The sequence below is a fragment of the Cuculus canorus genome, chromosome 3 (genome assembly GCF_017976375.1).
Source record: "Cuculus canorus isolate bCucCan1 chromosome 3, bCucCan1.pri, whole genome shotgun sequence".
NCBI lineage: Eukaryota > Metazoa > Chordata > Aves > Cuculiformes > Cuculidae > Cuculus > Cuculus canorus.
In genome coordinates this window covers 77,570,283-77,591,081 of record NC_071403.1, presented here as the reverse complement: position 1 = coordinate 77,591,081, position 20,799 = coordinate 77,570,283, and the positions used below count along the sequence as shown (strand labels likewise).

Below are 20,799 nucleotides of genomic sequence, written 5' to 3'. Positions count from 1 at the left end.
TACATATCACTGCAGCACAAGCATGGCGATTATATCTAATAAAACCAGTTTTAAGAACCATACTGAGCCAAAAGAAGTCACTGACTTACAACACTTCTCATTCATTGAGCTGATTGCATGTCATAACATGGATGATCTTGTGTTTATATCTTCCAGTATTCAATGCGCTTTAATGCTTAGAAAACTGTCAAACGTTTTGCAACGCGAATTAAGAGCAGAAGCAAATACATTGACCATGCTGATCATTTGCTTTCATTTGCATCCCAGCCATGAATGACCTGGTGCAGTCCATGGTCCTAGCAGGAGGACAATGGACAGGTAGTTCTGAGCATCTGGAGGGTCCTGATGATATATCCACGGGTAAAAGGAGGAAAGAATTGGGAGCTATGGCCTTCTCTACTACAGCTATCAACTTTGCAGCTGTCAACTCTTCTACAGGCTTCAGATCCAAGCAGTTGCTAAATAATAAAGGTATAGGTAGAAGCTTTTTGCAACATGGTGTGACTGTGTAACAGCAATTTCATATAAATATTGGTTTTGGTTTTATTTTAAGTTATTCAGCGAAAAAGCAACCTGAATAATTGAGTTGCAGTGCTAAGATACTGAATAGGTTTAATAACTGCAGTTATAAAATATTCCAGGCTTTTTCATACAGAATGTTACGTAATTAAAAATCGATTTATCTGAAAAATATTTTATAATCTTTTACAGATGGCACATATTTCAATAATCTTTTCATTTTCTTTTATTTTACATCGTCTTTTATGTCTCTGTGTATAGATACTACGTCCTTTGAAGATGTCAGTCCACAAGGTATTAGTGATGATTCTAGTACAGGATCAAGAGTTCATGGTAAGATGTGAACTTTAATGAAATTAATTAAGGTTATATTCTGTGCATGTTAACAAAATTTGCAAAAAGAAGTGAATCGCATCATTAGAAATGAGCATGTTGTCTGTGATTTGCACATCTCTTGAATGTATAGTATCATTTCTTCAGGTTATTATTCTCTTTCGTAACTGCTACATCAGATCAATGTTCTACGTCTCTAGTTGAAAGTAGCTATGAAGTGCATCTGAACAGCATCAAAACATTTTACCTTTTAAAAAGTTATTTTGAGTTAATAGTAAAATAAAAGAAGTTACAATTTCAATCCTAAAAAAAACAAATCCAAATCTGTCCTGATTCTTCAATATTTCATGATCAGGGAAACCTAAATTTGTCACATACTGTATTTTATAAAAACATTACATGTTCTGCAGGCAAAGCAATGAAGTGAAGTTGTTTAGAAGTGAAGTTTTAACTCTTCTATAAATACTTTAAATTACTGTGAGCAACAAACATTTTTGAAGGTAATAACAGAGCATTTCCCTTGTATTGGATAGGAGTTCAGGACATTATCTGTGCAGATGCTCTTGCTCCTCCTGTTCGTGGCATTTCAACAATGTGCAAGGTTCCTTGTCAAATCTGTTGTAAGTGACCTAATCACGAACAGCTTTCTGCATGCCCATCTTTTCATCTCTAAAATCCTGGTTTCCCACTAACCAGTCAGTTTCAATTCTAAATGTATGCTGTATTTCTCTTTTCCCCTCCCTTTTACCTTACTATTCCTGTAGTGCCCTTTCCTAAAGTGTCCCCTTGGACTGCCTGGAAATCCCTTCGCTTTCTGATCTGTAAGAAACCACTTTGTTGACAGTGGGCATGCTCAGCCTGTGAGATAGTGCATGATTCCTGCCTCTGAGCATTCTGTGGTCAGAATGTAAAGGTACCGTGTCACCTGCTAAAGTTCTGTTCATCATGCTGTCTCCTAATTTTCCATTTAGCTTCGAGACCAGCCAGCCTTGATAGTGGCAGAACATCCACTAGCAATAGCAATAACAATGCTTCACTCCATGAAGTCAAAGGTATGCTGCAAGGGGATTTGCATCCATGCTTCATTTCCATTGTTGGCTCTGTAAGATCATCTACATAGGGTAAAAATAGAGCAACCAAAAAAATTCCTACAACACACCACAGAGTGTTTTTCTTTAGGCATCGCATAGCCTTCATTCCTCGATTTAGGAAAGGATACAAGTAATGGTTAGAACATACATTTTTAATAAATATTAAATGGTGATATTAGTATATAAGTTTTTATATATTTTAAACCAAACCTATCTCTGGTAATGATGTTACAGTATAAGAGTTCCCCCTCCCCCCCTAAGTACTTAAAAATCACTTACTTTTAAGCAGAGAAGTTGCTCTGTTTTTGTTCTCTTGCTATGTGTGCGCTGCTGCTTTAAAGCTGTGTAGTGTACCACACAAACTGGACAAAATGGCAGTGTGATACTGTCCCGTAAACATCGAATTTTTTTTTTAAATATTAATAATGTTCCTGGATTTAGCTGTGTTCTTTAAATTTCATATATTACAAGCCTTGATATGTTTTTGTTTATATTGACCATTGTAGCTGGAGATTATTGTGTATACTGGACTAGAATGCTGCCAACTGAAGGCTTCACTTAATGTTCATGGCTTGCATCTATTAAACAGTATCTGTTTGGAAATTTTTTGCTTGGAAATCTAGAGGTTAATTCTAGCTTAAGATTTTTGTTAGTTTATTTTCTCTGCCTTTTTGATTGCTCCCTTTTATAAAAGGTTCTTTGAGGCAGTCCTTGCCCAAGTTTCTATACGTATTAGACTTTTCTGCTATAAATTATTTATCTTTGTTCAAACTTCACTTCATTTCTTAGGAATAGCATGAAGTAGGAAATATTTGATTATTCATCAGTATTTTTTTAAGCAATTCACAATTATTGACAACAGAAAGAATTGGTGTTGTGGAATTTATTTGCATTTAGTGCCTTCTGCTTCCTTCAGGCCACAGTTGTAATAAATTAGGAGAAATGACAGAAACTGTTGGAGAAGCAGCATTCCAAATTAGTTCTTATTGAAGAACTATGTTGAAAAAATATTTTCTTTTCATTCCATCTTTTGTATTTAATTTAATGCAAAACTACTTAACACTATATTAGAGTGTGTGCCTCACAGTGATGCTGAACGAGAGTGCAGGCATATCTTTAGCCTTTTGGACTACAGTGTCACGTAGATGAAGGCCCGGATTATAACTGAAAGGTAGTTTTTTTATTCAAAAGCTATCATGTCAAGGTAGGAGAGCTGCGAGAGGTAAGTCAGAGGAGGACAATGGTATTAATAATATATTTGGTTTGAGTAAAAAAAAGACAACTGGATTTTTTAGTATTTTGATTAAAATTATTGTTAACTGTATCTGATAATGTTCCAGACTTGAGTAAGGTTATACTGTTTAACAGCTTTCATGTCTTTGTCTTATGGAGTACTTAATACCATTTACCTCCAAAGCAGGTGCTGTTAACCAAAGTAGGCCACAGAGTCACAGCAGTGGCGAATTTAGTCTGCTACATGAACACGAGGCTTGGTCCAGCAGCAGCAGCAGTCCCATTCAGTATTTGAAAGGTCATACGAGGTCTAGTCCTGTGCTCCAGCAAAGAACTCCTGAAACACTGGATAGTCGTGGAAAGAAGATCAAAACTGGTTCTCCTGGAAGTGAAGTTGTTACCCTGCAACAGTTTTTAGAAGAAAGCAATAAGAGTACCTCAAGTGAGGTTAGTTTAAAAAATATTTTAACTACATATTATGCCACATACAGGCACAGAATTAATAGAAGACTTAGTGAGTAGAATAGCTTTAAAACTTTATGGAGATTCTGGTTATGCCTGCATAAAGAAGTAGTGTGGACCACATTCTGATAAACTGTACTTGTGTTACACACACAATCGTTTGGCATTTCACAGCTTGACCATTTCTAGGTTACTGAATTTGGTTAGAAAGTTGATCTCTACTGCACAAAATTGCCCAGTGTACTGGTGCACTCATCAGAGTTCAGATGGAAGGCCATAAACTCAAAGAAGGTTTACTTTTCTTGTCCCAGTTTAGCACTTGACTTCAGTAAGAGCTGTTGTCAGTTCTGTCTGACATCAGCAGGAAGGGAGATGCTTTCCTTCGTTCCCTGAGGAGAGACTCTTGTCTGCTTCAGTTTCATCTTTTTAACTCTGCTGGACAAGAAAATGTAAGCTTGGAGCTCATTGAAATCTGAGAGGAAGGAGACAGAGAATGTTTCTCTGAATCAGTGACGATTTGTTAGGAGCCCCAGATCGCCTTGTCTCTGACGGTATTCTGACCTCTTCAGTGCTAGTTCTTGAGTAGAGCTGTCTGAAAAATAGAAGTACTCTAGGGCAAAGCAATGCAGTGATTGTGGCTAGGACCTGTCCACCGTGAGTATCACAATCCATCTGCTTTTAATGACAGAAATGACATGGAGAAATCCACATTCACAACTGAATCCATTGGGGCAGTCTGTGACTGGAGTCTGGACTAAGGTTCTGGGTTTTTTGTTAGGTACTGAAAGGACCTCATGCCTATGGTCTCCCTGGCAAGGCTTTTTGGTTTTTAAGCATTAGACAACACTCTTCTGGCAAGAGAAATAAAAGAAACCACCAGAGTCATCGAGCCCAGTCCACTGCTGTTCATGAATCACAGAATCCCTTTCACAACATCACAGGATCGTTCAGGTCTCTTTCCAGCCCTGCTGCTAGAGCATTTCTTTAATGCTTTTAGCTTAATCCTTTCCACATTGTCTCGTTTACCATTTTGAAAAAGGCTGCGGTGTTTCTCTCATGAGTCGTGAGTAGTATTCACCTAAACTTTTTTTCTGGTTCTGGATTCTTTTCTCCAAAAAGATAAATATGAGAGCTCTTGGGTCCAAGTTTAGATGCAAGTTTAGGTGCCTCAAGGGTTCTGTGCTTTGTATCGCTTCCGTCGATTTCTGTCTTTATTATTTGAGTGTATAGAGAATTTAAGCTTTTAGCTCTGGATGGTCAGTAGAAGTTAAAGTAATAATCCACATGAAATTGCTTAGGCGGTATTGGTGAGTGATAGCAGAGACCAGTGAGCGAGAAGATGTACTTGGAAGAAGTTTTGACCATCTGATTTGTTGAGTTAATCAGTATCACAGGAAGTAATTCCAGGTAGCTGTGATCTGCTTGATGCCTTGTTTTCAAAGTACTTCCTAGCAATGTGCACACAAAACCCATGAGTACAAACTGTGAATGTTCAATACTGCTTTTAGATCAGAGAAATTAAGATATACTTTCTATAATTGTTCTTCATTTGTGCCGACAAAGATTGGATTGCTTAAGAAATGTCAAAATTACAACTTATAAATTTATAAGATGTTTCATATTTTTGACAGATGAAATCTGCAAGTGAAGAGAATCTTTTAGATGAAGTTATGAAAAGCTTATCTGAGTCTGTGGAGCTGACAGGAAGGGAAAAGATGCGAAAACAGCCATCTGCTGGCTGTGGTATCGTGAGATCGTTAAGTGTAAAAAATACAGTTGATTTCTTAGATGGACGATCCATGAAACCAGAACAACTTGTCAGGCCCAGCCTTCGTAAAACAGAGGATACCTACTTCACTAGCTCTCCCATAAAATTTACATCGGGCGCTCAAGGGAAGGCTAAATTGGTTAAAGACAAGTTACAAGCAACTGCGTCACAGCGACAATCAAGAGATTGCAATCCTTATGCTACCTTACCTCGTGCAAGCAGTGTGATTTCTACAGCAGAGGGAACTACTCGAAGGACAAGCATTCATGATTTTTTGTCGAAGGACAGTAGGCAACCTGTCTCAGTTGATCCAGCACCATCCACCGCTGACAGAAGCATTCCATCAACCTCCAGTGAGTACTCAGCACACCAGTTATCCTCTAATTTTTTTCACTGTGTGGCTTACAGAGTAGATTGTGTTCCACAGAGCGATGTGGTTAAACCACGTAATTTAGGATGTAACTCTGATGTGCCTCAGACTTCAAGAATGGAAAGGTCAAATTTTTGTGGGAGAACTTCGCTAAGCACAAATGCGTTTAATGATAAAGTCAGTGTACCTGGTAATGACAGCACAGGGTCATTTACTGTGGTGCAGCCATTTTTATCCCTTAACACTGAATTAGTTAGTAATATTAGTGCATTTCCTCAAAGATCTGCATCAAAACCAACTGATCAGGCAAATCTGTCAGCATTTAGATCTGTATCAAAAAATCAGGAACAGCCTTTTGCTGATCAGAAATTGGATCACGGTGACCTACGGTCAGTTCAAACTAGTGAATGTGTTCCTGCCACCAGTGTAAACACCAGTGAGGCTGAGTCCCCACTGCTGGTTTCTGAGGATAATAAAACTGTGTGGTATGAGTATGGTTGCGTATGATAAGGAGATTGTATTACTACATATATAGAGAGTCTTATCGGTGGGGTTCTCAGTGTCCACTGGATTTAGAGAAAATTTCACTGCAATGAAACCCAATTTGTTTTTAGGTCTATGGGTGGTTGTGTACTGAGAACAACGGCACAGGGCTCATTTGTGTACTCTGGCATGTTTGAATGTAAAATTGTAACCTCACCAAAGTTTGCATGAAACGTTAATTGCACTGTATATATTTTGCATGCCTTTACAAGTTTTTATAATGCAAGCTATATTTTTATTTGTTGCGCATTACAAATATTTTGATTTTTTTTCCTGTATATGAATGCATGTTAAACCAGTCGCATGCTGCATTGCCAAAAATGGCCCAGTGAACAACGTGCTTTCCAGTTCAAAGTCAGTACTCATCAGTTGTGCTTGTGCTTTCAGATGTATCAGTAACACATTGGTTATGTATTTGGAGTGAAAATACCTTTTTTCACCTTCTTTGAAAAAATGAGATACGAATGAATGGAAGTGTTAAGAGAGATTTCCGCGTCTCGCTCTTTTCATTTATGCTGTGCTCTAGCATAAGTGCACTTTCCACAAGCAACAAGTTACAGCCCAATAATTCAGTGCCTCTAGCTTGCACAAAACATTAATTACTGTTCATACTCATTAAAGTATTTGACCATCAATAAATATAAAGGCCATTCATAAACCAAAACATAAATGATAATTCTTACAAAGGGGTAATAAATAGTCACATAATGCGCAGCACTTGTAATGAAAAAATGACCCTTTCCACCTTTTCCCTTTCGTCTGCTTCGTCTTTCCATGCCTGGTGTACAAATGTGGTGAAGTGTATGGTTTTATTAGGAGTCAAATAGCAGAGTTCCGTGAGACTCCTTGGGACGCACGGTAATAAAAACCTGTATTGATTATGGTGGAAATTCATTTTTTCTCCTTAAATAGAAGTAACACTACTGTAACAGAAAACAAGCTGTGTAACAAAATAACAGAAAAAATATTAAGTTAGCACAAGGAAGTAAAAGAAGAATTAACATAAAGGTTGCTTGCAAAATTACAGGACTATAGGAATGCTTAAGCCATTAACTCATTAAATTCCAGATGCCTAGCTAAAGAGAAATGTTGAAGAGTAATGACTTAATATACCAATGTTTCTGCAGTTGCTTGAAACTTCTTAATCATAAATATAAGCAGTTTCAAGTTGTATTGTACTTAAACTACAGTTATGTGAGGCTTTAGACCTAAGCACTTTTTTATGCAAGAGGAAACAGTTTCTGACAGTGATTGTAGGCCACAATTACATGAGTTATACAAAACCTTAATGAAAATATATCAAGAAGGAAAATATTTAAAATGGAAAATAAGTATTGAAAATAATGAAGGTCGCATTCTGATTTTTAGAATTGAACTTATGTTGCCAGCAGTTCTGTGACAGTCATGGGTCACGGTACTGCTGTGTGTGTTGAACTTTAATTCTGTAGTGTTTCCCCTGGGAGAGGTAGAAGTGCTCCAAATACCCAGTTCCCCAAGGAAAAGCAGCGGACATCTTGTATGTTAGTCGGCAAGGTCTCCACATACAGGAGAATTGTTAATAAAATGTGGAGATAGCCCTCTCCAGACCTCAGCTGCATTTTGAGGTGGGGAAAGGGAGCAAGTGGGGAAGACTGGATGTCTCAGAGATGTTCTGTGTAGGGTAAAATTGCAAAATGTAAACCAACCACCCTTTACCGTCATCTGTTACTGCTGGGCTGAGACTTTCATTTCTCTTCAGTGCTGTTCACAGTGTGCTGTTAGTTATTGCTGTATTCCTTCTACAGTGGCCTCACCGTTAAAAATAACCAAGCGCAAATCTGAAACACAATCTTAATTTCACACGCGTTCACCCTCACACAGCAAGGTCAATGTTGGGACTTTGGGTCCTGTCATTTGGCTTCATTTCCATTAACACATAGATGTGTTTGAATTTGCTCTGCATTGAACAGCACCGATATCTGAAGCGATGCATGCATAACGTATTTTGCAATTATTTAGGGAATGATAGAGAAAATCTTCTTAGTTCTGAGACTGCTTATTGTAAACTCATACTGTGCTACCAGGGTCTGTATTTTTCTTAACTGATGGCAAAGCTATGTCTTGTAGCAAGTCTGCTGCTCCAGGCAGAACAAGATTTGTAGCCAGGGGTCCTGTCGTCTATTTAGATTAGCTGCTGTTGTTCCAGAAATCAGATAAGCTTTCAAACATGCTCTTACCTTCTTTGCCAGTCTTACCTGGCTTAGGTCCTTAGACTGTCACAGCTACAAAACATACCGGTGTTGGCTCCAGGTATGTTTATTAAGAACTCCGCAGTGTGACTGCTGAACCCCAACTGTGATCATGAGCAGCACACAGGTCAAAAGAGAAATTTTAAAGGTTGCCCCTGCAGAGTGAAATGAAAGCTTGTGAACAAGGCAACAGAACACATTTTTTTCCTGTCACTTCCCATGGGGCACTTGGGTTTGCATAATTTCCTTTCTTTCACATACAAACCGAATCTGATTGTGAATATTTATGCCTGGAATTTAATGCCTTTTCAGCCTGTGTTTTACCTTACTGCATTGGGAGGGGCTGCGCTAAAACAGCTTTTCTTTTAAACACAAAGGGCTTCAGAATAATGGGACTGTTAGTGTCTTTGAACACTAGTGCTACACATCCTCTATGGGAGATCTAGACTAACCTTGTCCAGCTCAAGCTACTGTCTTGCATTGTTTTATTAAATGGTAATGAGTGACAGTTCAGTTCTGAGATTAACAACTTTTTGTGCTCCTATTTTTGCTCCTTGAGTTCTGCTGCAGCAGCGAAAACAAGCTGCTGGAGAGTTTCTAATGTCTCTGAAAAATAAACTGTCCACATTTGTTATATATGAAAGCAAGCAAATGCTTTAATGTACAGAAGGATCATTTTTTCCTCTCCTTTTTGGTCTTTGCTCTTTAACAATACATACATCATGTGTCATTCAGTCTATGCTCACGTAGCAGAAGGGTCTGTGAAATTCCTCGCAGGCCCCGTCACTGCTTCTCCTCAGCCAGTCCAGTGGCTGTCTGTAAAACACACCTGCACTCACTCATCGTTCAGTCCCTACTGCCTTTAAAAAAATATAGGTTAGGAATTTGCACGGTCATTATAAACACTAAACGTGATTGCCAACCAAAAAAGGTTTTGTTGTTCAGTAATGTGCTTGCAGTGAAAGGTTTGCACGACGCTTTGCTTTAAGTGGAGAGTAAATTACAAGACTGCATTTTTGCATGTTCGGGCTGTTGCATGCGAAGATTGTTTTCTGTTTTGCAGAATTGAATGTAAACATTTCTGTCAGTGTGTGTAGCAGAAGATAAATGCAAAGATGAGTTAAGTTCTGCTAGGTTCAGTCAGCCTGGGTTACATCTGGGTTTTGTTTTCCTTTTCACACAAGCAGAAACTTAGGGTTAGTCTGACTAGAAGTTAAGCGTATCTCATTGTGGCTTTGAAAACAATACCTGTTTATTCTAAATGCTAAGGTAAATTTTAATGAGCATAGCTGAGTAGGCCTTTCCAGTGAGTCTCTTCTATCCCTCTTCTCTCTTCTTTCCTCTAAAAAAAGTGTTTATATATCTTTTTGCTCTACTAATAAGTAGAATGTATTTTAATGCATGAGGGGTTTTTTTCGTGTCCTGATCAACACAATGAATAACATGAAATGCTTTTCTCTGCAGATGTGGAAGCTATCCCAGAAAGCAGAAATTCAAAAAGCAGGTCTAGGGAGCAACAAAGCTCCTAATTCTATTACCCACTACATGAGATGTGGGCCAAGTGGTGAGTTTCCTGCCCAAAATGTAAATGAGATCAATTTCATTTACAACAAACTAACAGCATTACATATAAGAACAAGTGCACATTGCATTAACCAGATGTAAATACTGCTTGCTTAACTGGCTTCTATCTCGCTTATTACTTAAGCCAGAAGAGGTTGTTGTACAGCAGTTGTTTTGCCTCTGTAGGCAGGGAACTTCATCCCGTTTAGCCTTTTGCCTGTAAAAATTACATTTAGTTTTATTTTTCAAATCTCTTGAAGAAGAAAGTTCAAAGAAATCACATTAAGAAGTAATATTGAAGTCTCTTCTCAGGGACAAATAAATCTTAAACAATAGTGTAAAAAGACATAAGAAGTGTTCTACACTACAAGGAAACTGCCTTTTTATAAAGCTTATCTTTGGCATTCTGTCCTTCTCTTGACTTCATTAAAACATCTTTGTTGCATGCTGTTAGTGCTGTTAGTGACTTAACTCTGTATGTTGTACCTCCAAGCTTTAAGCTTTTCTTATGTTCTTTTCTCTTTCTACCTTTCACCTGAACACAGAGAGAAAAGTGTCCTTCAGTATCTCAGTGTGAAGCCTTTCTATCTGAAGTAACAAGACAGCGACTGTAGGAATCATTAATAAAAATTAAGGGAATTTTTTACACTCTTCGTGAATAGAGCAGGCAAGAAATAACCTACCTACCTACCTTCCTTCCTTGAATCAAGGAGCTCTACTGGAGTCTACTGCCGAAAATTTGTAGATGGTCTTAGGAATTATTGCACATTGCACTGTTAAGATCTACTGAATAAAGGACAGTTCTCGTCTCCCTAAGGACCAAGCGTTTTAAGGTGTCAAGAATTACTCCAGGAAAAAAAAAAACCCACAAACAAAACAACAAACTTCTTTCATCTTCTGTTTATGAAATTAGCCACTGATTTGCTTACGCTTCTGCTAATAATTAGCCAAAAAAACCCATAACTAGCAGTTTATATTTACTTCTGTAAATCTAAAATAAATGCTGTAGTATTTTGTTGAAATTGACTGTAAATACAGATACAAAAACCTCACAGCTTATTGGCACTTCACTGCCTTATTTGGTTTGCATAATCTGCATGAAATTGCTCTTAAAATTTATGCTGATTTTTGTTGCATACTGCAAGAGAAAAATTTGTTTACATACATGGAAAAGTTGGGTAACTAACAAAAGGGGGAGTCATGGGATAATGGTATTATATAGAACTGGTTTGTCATTTGTATTTTTCACATTCCCAAGTTATTCTGCATATGTGTGTCCAGATGTTTCTGACAGGAAATTGTCAGGTATGGTTTTTCTGTCACTTTTATTTTAATATAAGGCTGTTTTCAGCAAATGGCATTTCCAGGATCAGACTGTCTTACGGTATTTCTGTATTGACTGATTTTTTTTTTTTTAAATTGTTTGTCTTTTGACATGAGCTTAGGAGGTTTCTTGATGGCAAAAAAGAAATGTAAATAATATCATATGCATTTTACAATCAGTTCCCCTTTTATCTTTTATTAGTAAGATACGTTTTGTTCATTACTGATTTATATTAAAGTCAACAAATGTTGTTGGTACATTAGTGCTTGCATACATTTGTTGTCTTGAAAGCATTCACAGAGAGCTCCTAGGAAGCTTACGTGAACTTGTAAGCTGATCCAAAATGAGTTATCGTAATGCTGTTTTATTACAAACCAGAAAGCACATTCCTATTCCTGTTGTAAGGGGTTAAGTTACTGTTTAACTGCCCGTCTTCCAAGGTACCTTTCACCTTACAGCTATCTCCATTCACCTCAGGAAAGGAAAACAGGACATTGCAGAAGAGGGTTGCAGACTGCCTGCAAACTGATCCCACTGCTGCTCACACTGTGTGGTGGAGCCATCAGAACCTCAGCTTAATAACAGCTTCTTTCTTGAGGCTTCCAGGTTTTATCATTTATAAAGTCTCAGGCTGTCAGGGATGCTTGGAACAGACTCAGTTTTCACCGGAGAGAGAATGCAGTTCAGCAGCTTCAAAAGCAATACTGGCAAGTCACTTTATTTTCCTGAAATTCTGTCAAAAAGGGAGAAAAAAGAGAAAAGTTCGATAAGCTTTAGACGGGGAATTCTTCTTGGGTTTTTTTTTTCCCCCTTAAAGTGATTTCCTCCTGAAATCCTTTTTATGATAAAATGTGCTAAATGATCAAGATCTAAACAGAATATTTGTTTTCACAGACAATTTAAACATTTTTTTTTTTTTAAGAGAATACAGGACCAATCTTGCAGCTTTCTGCCATACGGAATTTCCCTTCTTCCTCTGAAGACTTTAAAATTGTTGGTTTATTTTGATAACCAGCTCATACTGGTATCCGTTTCTGGTCCCTTTTTCTCAATGTCACGATTTCCACTGATATCAGTGGAAGCATGGTGATTTTTGCTCAGTATCAACAGTGGGCAGCAGTTCCAGGAGTGATCTGAAGCCCAGAGCGCTCCTGAAATCCATCTCTGCAATAATTTTGTTAGCAGTGTGAGCTCAGCTGCAGTTGGAATTATTTCCCACATTTTAACTGATGCTGTGATGTTTTTGTGGAGGATTCAGGGCACTCCAAGCTGTGCAGTGACAGCTAAGAGCTGTCACCAGAGCGGTGGGTGGGATAGATGGCAGTGACTGGAGGAGGTGCCAGGGCCTGTATACCTGTGTACAGGTAGTTGTTGTGTTGCGGTGTGCACTCAATGCTCAGGGCAGAGCTGGCTTCCTCCCCCAGTTCTGAGTGAGACAGACAGAGCCCTGGTGTAGAGCTGTAGGAGAAAAATACTCTTAAGCAATAAGAATCTGGTGCAAGCCTGGTTTTTGTGCCATTTCTGGACTGTAATACAGGCAAAGCCGTAGACACTGAAGGAAAAATTGCCTTCACAGAGTTTCATAGACAACGATATGAAATCTGGAATGCTGGTAGAACTTATTAACAACATAACTCTTAGGAAAGAGAACTGAAGTGCCATAAATATCAGGAAAAATAGCTCTGTTTCTAAATTATGATATTTTCAAGCTCATTTCGGGGTCTGATTGTGACTGGATTCTCCTAAGCTCTCTGATAACAGAGGACTTATGTATTTTCAAGCTATTAAACCCTAACCATTTGGTGGTGTCGCTATTTTTAGAGGAACATGTGTGTCTTGAATTAACAGATTTAAACTGTAGTGCCAAATGCTGTTTGTATTCCCAGAATCTGAGCTGTGCCGTGACTGCACAGCACGCACTTCTCTGCGAGGAGCGTTGCTGGGCACACGTAGCCAGCCCTCGCCACTGGTGGCTGTGTCGTTTCCGTCACACGGGCATCTCCCGACATTTCATTTATTAGCTCAGCTCTTTTCTGTAGGTATTAAGTCGTCAAAGATTACCTGTCACAGCTTCTACTCTTGGGGTTTTTTGTGTATTATTACACCTTCTTAAAGCATCTGTGCAGTCACAGCCAGGATGTAGTCACAAAACATACAGTTACTGTGTTTAACTGATAACATGTATGAGAAATGACTCCCCTCATCCAAACACCTACATAGAGTTTCCTTGTATGAGAGGATTGGCATGAGTCTGGGGGCAGAATTCACGCTGCTACGTCCGAGTCTAACGTAGATCAGGTTTCTATACCAGAGCCCTGGCTAGTTTGCCCCTATGTTCCCTGGTAAGCAGGTTTCAATGCACTTTGTCTGCATCGGTACAGAAGCCAGAAGGGGATTTGAGGTAGTATTTGCTAAATTGACCAAAAGCAGCACCAGGGATACATTTGTGTTTAAGAAATCAGAATCTGCTTCTCCCAGCACTTTGCTTTACAAAGATGTTTTGGAGGAGGAGGGCAGTCAGGAGGTTCTCTGTGCTCTGGTGATTTTTATACTATATTCTTTTTCTTTGTTGAACTTACCAGTCCGTGCCCTTATAATTAAAATAAAATAGAAATGAGAGTTTCGTTTGGGAGCTGCTTCCCAGTTTCTGAAATGGGAACTCCCAGGGGAAGAACACAGCAGCTGTTGAGCAGCCTACAGGGAAAGTACACACAGCTTTTTACAAGAGTTGCCAAATCGGTCACTGCTAGTTCAAGAGACCATCAAGGTGATGGTTCTACACCATGGATCATTTTTAATTTCCCTTTTGGATACAGTCCTGAGGATTTAGTAACGTTCCCAACACTAATATTTCTAAACCTTTTCCAAGACATGATGCTCGACAAAGGAGCTCATGGATCGTTTCAGAGGTAGAAGATAATGTGTATGTAAATAATACTTTGATATTAATAAAACTGCCTTAAAGGAATGTACCTAGGTGTGAAACAAAACTTTAAAAGCTCTTATTTAAAACTGTAATTTCCTTTACATATTGATTTTTTTTTAATGTTTGCCATTGTATACATTTATTAATGATGTTATTAAAATGCCAAACCAAATGATTTTTATTCTTATTTTGTGTGTACATTTATACACACTTTTTCTGGAAACTGATGTTACTGGAAGGATATTGGTGTTAAGTAATGGTGTTGTGGTCAGTTGGTGATGTGTTCCGTATTTCTTCCAGAAGGAAACCGATAAAACTGTAGCGGATTTTTTCTGGACAATGTGCAGTTTGTTTTGTGTTGTTTATTTGTGTAGACCTGCGTAGCTTTTAACTATACCCTATTTTGATATTATTTAAAAAAACAAACAAACCCAGATGCTAATTTCATAAGTAAATACAAAAAGAATCTTTATAGATTTGCCAGATGTAGTATCGGAGCTTTGATTTTGCTTGGTCATTATGTTTGCTGAGACAAGTCTCAGGATCTCTTCTGAGGACAAAGGGAGTCACATTTTAGGTAGTACAGACTTTAAGAAGCACAGTAAACTGCTATTGTGCACATGTCTTTCAAACAGTTTTTCCTATTTAAGGCTTTTGTATTTAAAAAACTCGACAAGTCAAATTTACTCTACTTTTTTCTTAAGTGATAAAGGATTTGGGATACCACAAAGAAGGAGCCTTTAATGGGAAGGGAGAGTGAGCGGCAGGCAGAGGGTAAGAGAAATTTTACTTTTAAAGACACATAAGAGTGTATCATAAGATCTGACTTTTTTAGTAACGCATTGGTCAATCCCGAGTTTTCTGTGTGTTTCATTAATCAACCCAATATTCCCAAATATCAGGTGTTCCTTTCAGACTTCTGTTTAACAACCAATATAAAATCAGTAGTATCTGGACATCTTTCTAGTGACTCCTCCTATAGCTTCCACAATTTTAGGTCACTCCTTTCCCATTTTTGAGGACTGCCATGACTGATGGAATTGGTTTGTGTCTCTCTAAGGTAGCCAGGAGAATTTGAACTGCTGTATCCTGATGCACTCTGTTGTTAGGGTCACATCTTTGAGGACAGGTGCCACATCTTTCAGCAATGTAGGCAGCCATGGTAAGGACATTTGCAGAGAAACTTGCCTCACCCTAGGTGATGTTTCTTCTTACTCAGTTAAGGGCAGATGTTCATTCTGTGGAATTAGAGGATTTTACTTCCTTACAGGGGAAGAAAACCTAGCACATCAATGTTTATGAAGTTCTCAGCTGATAGAACTGTTTTGGCCATCCAGAATGAAACTGAGTCAAATTGGCTGATTTTTGCCTTGTGTTTGAGTGTTCCCCATTATCACTGTTAGTGTTGCATCCTTTTGTGTAATGCAGTAGCGAAGTCATCCAAGAGTGCAAGTCCTTTCATGTGTTTTTTTTCTTCACTCTTCTTTATTCTTTATTTCTGTTTTGTCCCAACTTGCACTCATACTATTGCTTCCCATTAGGTGTAGTTCATACATAACAGACATTTTCATTAGGCCTTGTTCAAAAGCCCTTTTCCCTGTCATCTTCAGATCTTTACCCCTCGCTTTTGCTACTCCCATCTTTGCGGTTTGTGTGGTTACTCGCTGCCACAGTATGTTTACTGGACTTCATGGAGTTCCTGCTGCTTCTCTCTTCAACGGAAAATCTGAAAGGGGTTTTATTGATTTATGCAAGAGAGAGGAGAAGGAATTAGATTAGAAATTTTAACATTGAGAATGTACTGGTCTTGTTCTTGTGATAGCAGTTACTTTTCTATACTAAATATCTATTGAAAGCCAAATTTGGCCTCCCCTTAGCCTCTTAAGCACCTAGATGTTTCTACATGCAGTCCCCTTCTCCTGAAGGAAACAGCTCAAGTACAGCTGCTTGTACCACTCTTTCCATTTTTGTAGGAGCTGGTTATAAGTATGGTGGAGCAGAGAAGATCCACATCCTCCGTGGGTTCAGGAATCTGTAGAAATGGTGCACAGCAGTTCATACAGTTCGGGTTGTGTTAGCTTCCCAACCAGGTGTCACCAGGATGTACTACACCTGGTCCTGGGAGCTCTTCTGCCAGGAGAGGCTGGTAACCAAGGTTCATACCCCACCCCACCTGCTGTCAGATGGCTCCCTGGTGTCTGCTGTTTGTGCACAGCCTGTGGCACACGCCTATCTTCAGGGGGCAATTACCAGAATAATAAATAATTATTTCCTAAGGGGAGGATACTGTGAAAGTGAAAATGCAACTAAAAACATAGACAATCAAATGCGCCTTCTGTAGGGTAGCTACATTGGTTTTTTTCTAGGTAAAAATAATAAAGCAACATGTAGGAGGGGATACATGGGTACAGGTGCACAATTTAGACATCTCTGTCCTGTGTATACCGACAAATATTTTATAACTTCTAGTTTAATTGTTATTTCTTAATGATGATTTAAGTTTAAACGTTCAAGGCCAGTACCACGCACAGAAGGTCCCAGTTTTATCCCATTTTTTAATAAACAGTGTAACATTCAAATAGCACCTTTTCCTACTTGTTGGTCACTTAGTGGTAGACTGCAAACATGACTTGTCTTTTTTAAGAGTATTATGTTAAACTTTTAATAACCCCAAACAGTTTTTTTTCTCACTAGATAATGCAATATAAACTTACACAATTGAAAAAATAAAGGAGTAAGCCTTTTTTTTTTTTTCAAATTTTATTTGTAATGAGACTGACCGGTTTTGCTCTACAAAATCTATGCCTAGTAATAGAAAAGTAAACTTCATCTACTTCGTGTCTTCATCAAAATGTACAACGATGGGATCATGGCCTGTCGATCTCACAAACTTCAAAAAGTCATCAGGGCTTAAGCCCATGGTTGCAGAATTTGTCATTGGATGGAAATAAACCTTTTCATGGCCGCCTTCCAGAAAGCCAGCATCCAGCACAAACCTCACATCTCCCTGGTCACAGAAGAGGGCCAGGGGTGTCGCACAGCCTTGGCCCACTCTTAGCTTCTCCAGCATGGAGTTTTCATCAGCAAATCTTAGGTTTCCACTTCCAACACCCAGTTTTTTAGCAAGATCATTTAAATTGATTTGCCTGTCGTGCAGAACAGTCACCAGCCAGAACCCTTTCTTCTTTTTGTCTTTAAGAAAAAGGTTTTTACTGTGAGCTCCTTTCATGTGTTGGACATGAGGCATCATTTCTTCAACAGTGAACACCTGGAAAATACCATCAGGGTAGTGTGAGACTCTATATCCCATTTGATTTTTAGTTGCGTACTGGCACGTATCTTTTGTTACATACTGAAGTAGAAAATACTGAATGTTATACTCAGCCTAAAAACTGTACCCTTTTATGAAGAAATTTTAAAAGAACACAAATAAAATGTGACTTACAGCTCCTGCATGCTGTCCAAATCATTTACATCATGTACACAGCAAGAATATCCCACTTTAAAAATGCAAAAAGCCCTGACAGCACTGGCATGGAGTGATGTGGGGTGCCTATTTCTAACTGGGAGCGAGAAAGAGGTTGGAAAGCATCCTAGTGAAGAAATGGATGGGCTGTAGCTCCTGAAAGAGCAGAGGAAGAGGAGGGGAACCAAAAGGGGGAACACCCCAGGATCTGTAGGTCCCTTCAGAGAGAAATTCAAAGCTGACACTTTCCATGTTGATGTTTGATTATGCTAAAATTTCATGTACACGTTTACTCTGTGTCTCCTGGGTTCACTATTGCCTAGAAAACATTTGCTGTATCAGATTTTTCAAAGGTCAGTAACTCCCACTGTGTTCTACCCTTGGGATTTGTTTGTTATACATTCTGATGCTGAAAATTTTCATTGTATCGTCTTGCTTTAAGTGCTGCAAGAGGTCTATTAGTTTATTTTCTTATCTTTAGAATGTCATTTATTAGAATCATAGAATCACTAGTTTGGAAAAGACTTCTTATAAGATCATCGAGTCCAACCATGTCCCTGAGCACCTAGTCTACCCGTCTTTTAAACACCTCCAGGGATGGGGACTCAACCCCCTCCCTGGGCAGCCTCTGCCAGTGACCCATGACCCCTTCTGTGAAAAATTTTTTCCTGATATCCAGCCTAAACCTCCCCTAGTGCAGCTTTAGGCCATTCCCCCTCATCCTGTCCCCTGTCACTTGAGAGAAGAGGCCACTCCCTCCTCTCTACAACCTCCTTTCAGGTAGTTGTAGAGAACAATGAGGTCTCCCCTCAGCCTCCTCGAGGCTAAACAGCCCCAGTTCCCTCAGCTGCTCCTCCTAAGACTTGGTTCTCCAGACCCTTCACCAGCTTCATTGGTCTTCTCTGCACACGCTCCAGACCCTCAACATCTTCCTTGTAGCAAAAGGCCCGAACTGAACACAGGATTAGAGGTGTGGCGTCACCAGCACAGGGGCAGAATAACCTCCCTGGACCTGCTGGTCACACCGTTTCTGATACAAGCCAAGATGCCATTGGCCACCTTGGCCCCCTGGGCACACTGCTGGCTCATGTTCAGTCAGCTGTCAACCAAGACCCCCAGGTCCTTCTCCTCCATGCAGCTCTCCAGCCACTCTTCCCCTGGTCTGTAGCGCTGCACAGGGTTGTTGTGCCCCAAGTGCAGGACGCGGCATTTGGCCTTGTTAAACCCATGCCATTGGTCTCAGCCCATCGATCCAGCCTGTTCAGATCCCTTTGGAGCCTCCCTACCTTCCAGCAGATAGACACTTCCTTCTAGCTTAGTGTCATCCGCAAACTTGCTGAGGGTGTATTTGATCCCCTCATCCAAGTCATTGATATAGACATTGAACAGCGCTGGACCCAGTACTGAGCCCTGGGGACACCACTTGTAGCTGACCTCCAGCTGGAGTTAACTCCATTTACCACCACTCTTTGGGCCCGGCCATCCAACCAGGTTTCAACCCAGGAGAGCGTGCGCCTGTGCAGGCCAGAGGCAGCCACGAGAGAAATTCTGAAGAGAAATCATCGTGTAGAATAAAGAAAACTATTTTGATTCTTTATTTCAAGCCAAATTAATACAGTTTTCTGTTAGAACTTTAAAGACCATTAACTTTCCACATTGACTCTAGGACTGTTTCAAAAGGCTTAAACATACGCGGTTTTTCAGCACAGCCAAGCCTGGACGCGGACAGCCCCTCCCCGGCCACGTCGCCGGTTCATCGGGAGGATTCCCCGCCTCGGTGTCCCGCAGACCGGAGGAAGCCGGGGGGCGGCAGTCCCTACCTGCGGGTGCTCGGCGGTGACGGCGGCGATGCCCAATTCCCGCAGCCGCTGCTCCAGCGCCTCCCGCAGCTGCTCCGACATCTCCTACCCGGGCCCCACCGCCCCTTCCGCCCGCGCCGGGGCGGGACGAGGTCCTGCCCTGCCCCTCGGCGCCTCGGCGGTGTCGCGGCAGCGCGAAGCGAGGGGCGAGCGTCGGTGCGCTCAGCGCTGGCAGCATCGTGAGCCTCGTGAGGTTCAGCGAGGCCAAGTGCAAGGTCCTACACCGGGGATTTGCAGCTGCCTGATGGAGGGTGTAGCACGAGCAGTGCTTTCCCGAGCCCACCCTGAGGCTAAAGGACAGAATCATCACCTAGGTCAGGGCAATCCATGGTTTCAATACAGGATGAGGATGATGTGATTGAGAGCAGCCCTGTGGAGAAGGACTTGGGGGTGGTGGTCGATGAGAAGCTCGACATGAGCTGGCAATGTGCGCTTGCAGCCCGGAAGGCCAACAGCGTCCTGGGCTGCATCAAAAGAAGGGTGGCCAGCAGGGAGAAGGAGAGGATTCTGCCCCTCTGCTCCTCTCTTGTGCGACCTCATCTGGAGTATTGCGTACAGTTCTGGAATCCTCAGCATAAGAAGGAGCTGGAGCTGTTGGAAGGGGTCCAGAGGAGGGCTACAAGGATGATCAGAGGGCTGGAGCACCTCCCATGTGAGGACAGGCTGAGAGAATTGGGGTTGTTCAGCCTGGAGAAGAAGAAGGCTCCAAGGAGATCTTATAGCGACCTTCCAGTACCTGAAGGGGCTACAAAAAAGCTGGGGAGAGACTGTTTACAAAGGCTTGTGGTGATAGGACTAGGGGCAATGGGTATAAACCGGAGAGGGGCAGATTTAGACTAGATATAAGGAAGAATTTTCTCATCATGAGAGTGGTGAGGCACTGGCTCAGGTTGCCAAAGGAAGTTATGGCTGCCCCATCCCTGGAGGTGTTCAAGGCCAGGTTGGATGGGGCCTTGGGCAGCCTGATTATTTGGGAGGTGTCTCTGCCCATGGCAGGGGCGTTGAAACTGGATGAACTTTAAGGTCCCTCCCAACCCAAACTATTCTATGATTCTATGTTGCCCAGGCCTGATAAAGGCTGCTTGCTTTCTAAAACACCAAAATGAGTCTTGGA

At 40.5% G+C, this 20,799-nt stretch overlaps 2 protein-coding genes across 15 annotated transcripts in view; one reads left to right on the top strand and one right to left on the bottom strand.

Annotated features, from left to right (window-relative positions):
* Window positions 1–10,795, top strand: part of CCDC88A (coiled-coil domain containing 88A) — an 81,973-nt gene extending 71,178 nt beyond the window's left edge. For 4 of the 14 annotated variants that reach the window (XM_054062053.1, XM_054062054.1, XM_054062056.1 and 1 more), the window contains 6 exons: window positions 268–471; window positions 781–852; window positions 1,386–1,472; window positions 1,824–1,904; window positions 3,361–3,623; window positions 5,270–10,004. In XM_054062053.1, the coding sequence (XP_053918028.1) occupies window positions 268–471; window positions 781–852; window positions 1,386–1,472; window positions 1,824–1,904; window positions 3,361–3,623; window positions 5,270–6,283 (1,721 nt within the window). In that variant the 3' untranslated portion in view covers window positions 6,284–10,004. The other 10 variants (XM_009558587.2, XM_054062065.1, XM_054062064.1 and 7 more) reach the window with 7 other exon arrangements.
* On the bottom strand, window positions 10,670–19,796 carry LOC104057252 (prolyl-tRNA synthetase associated domain-containing protein 1). Its single transcript, XM_009558589.2, has 2 exons — window positions 19,647–19,796; window positions 10,670–17,628 (listed from the first exon to the last, which is right to left on the bottom strand). The coding sequence occupies exons 1-2, from the start codon at window positions 19,725–19,727 to the stop codon at window positions 17,191–17,193; spliced, it is 519 nt and encodes a 172-aa protein (XP_009556884.1). The 5' UTR covers window positions 19,728–19,796; the 3' UTR covers window positions 10,670–17,190.
* Window positions 19,797–20,799: the final 1,003 nt, after the last annotated feature.

Coding starts and splice junctions, on each gene's coding strand:
- LOC104057252 (XM_009558589.2), bottom strand. CDS start 19,727: ATGTCGGAGCAGCTGCGGGAGGCGCTGGAGCAGCGGCTGCGGGAATTG. Junction 17,629..19,646: donor TCACCGCCGAGCACCCGCAG/GTAGGGACTGCC, acceptor GGTATTTTCCAG/GTGTTCACTGTTGAAGAAAT.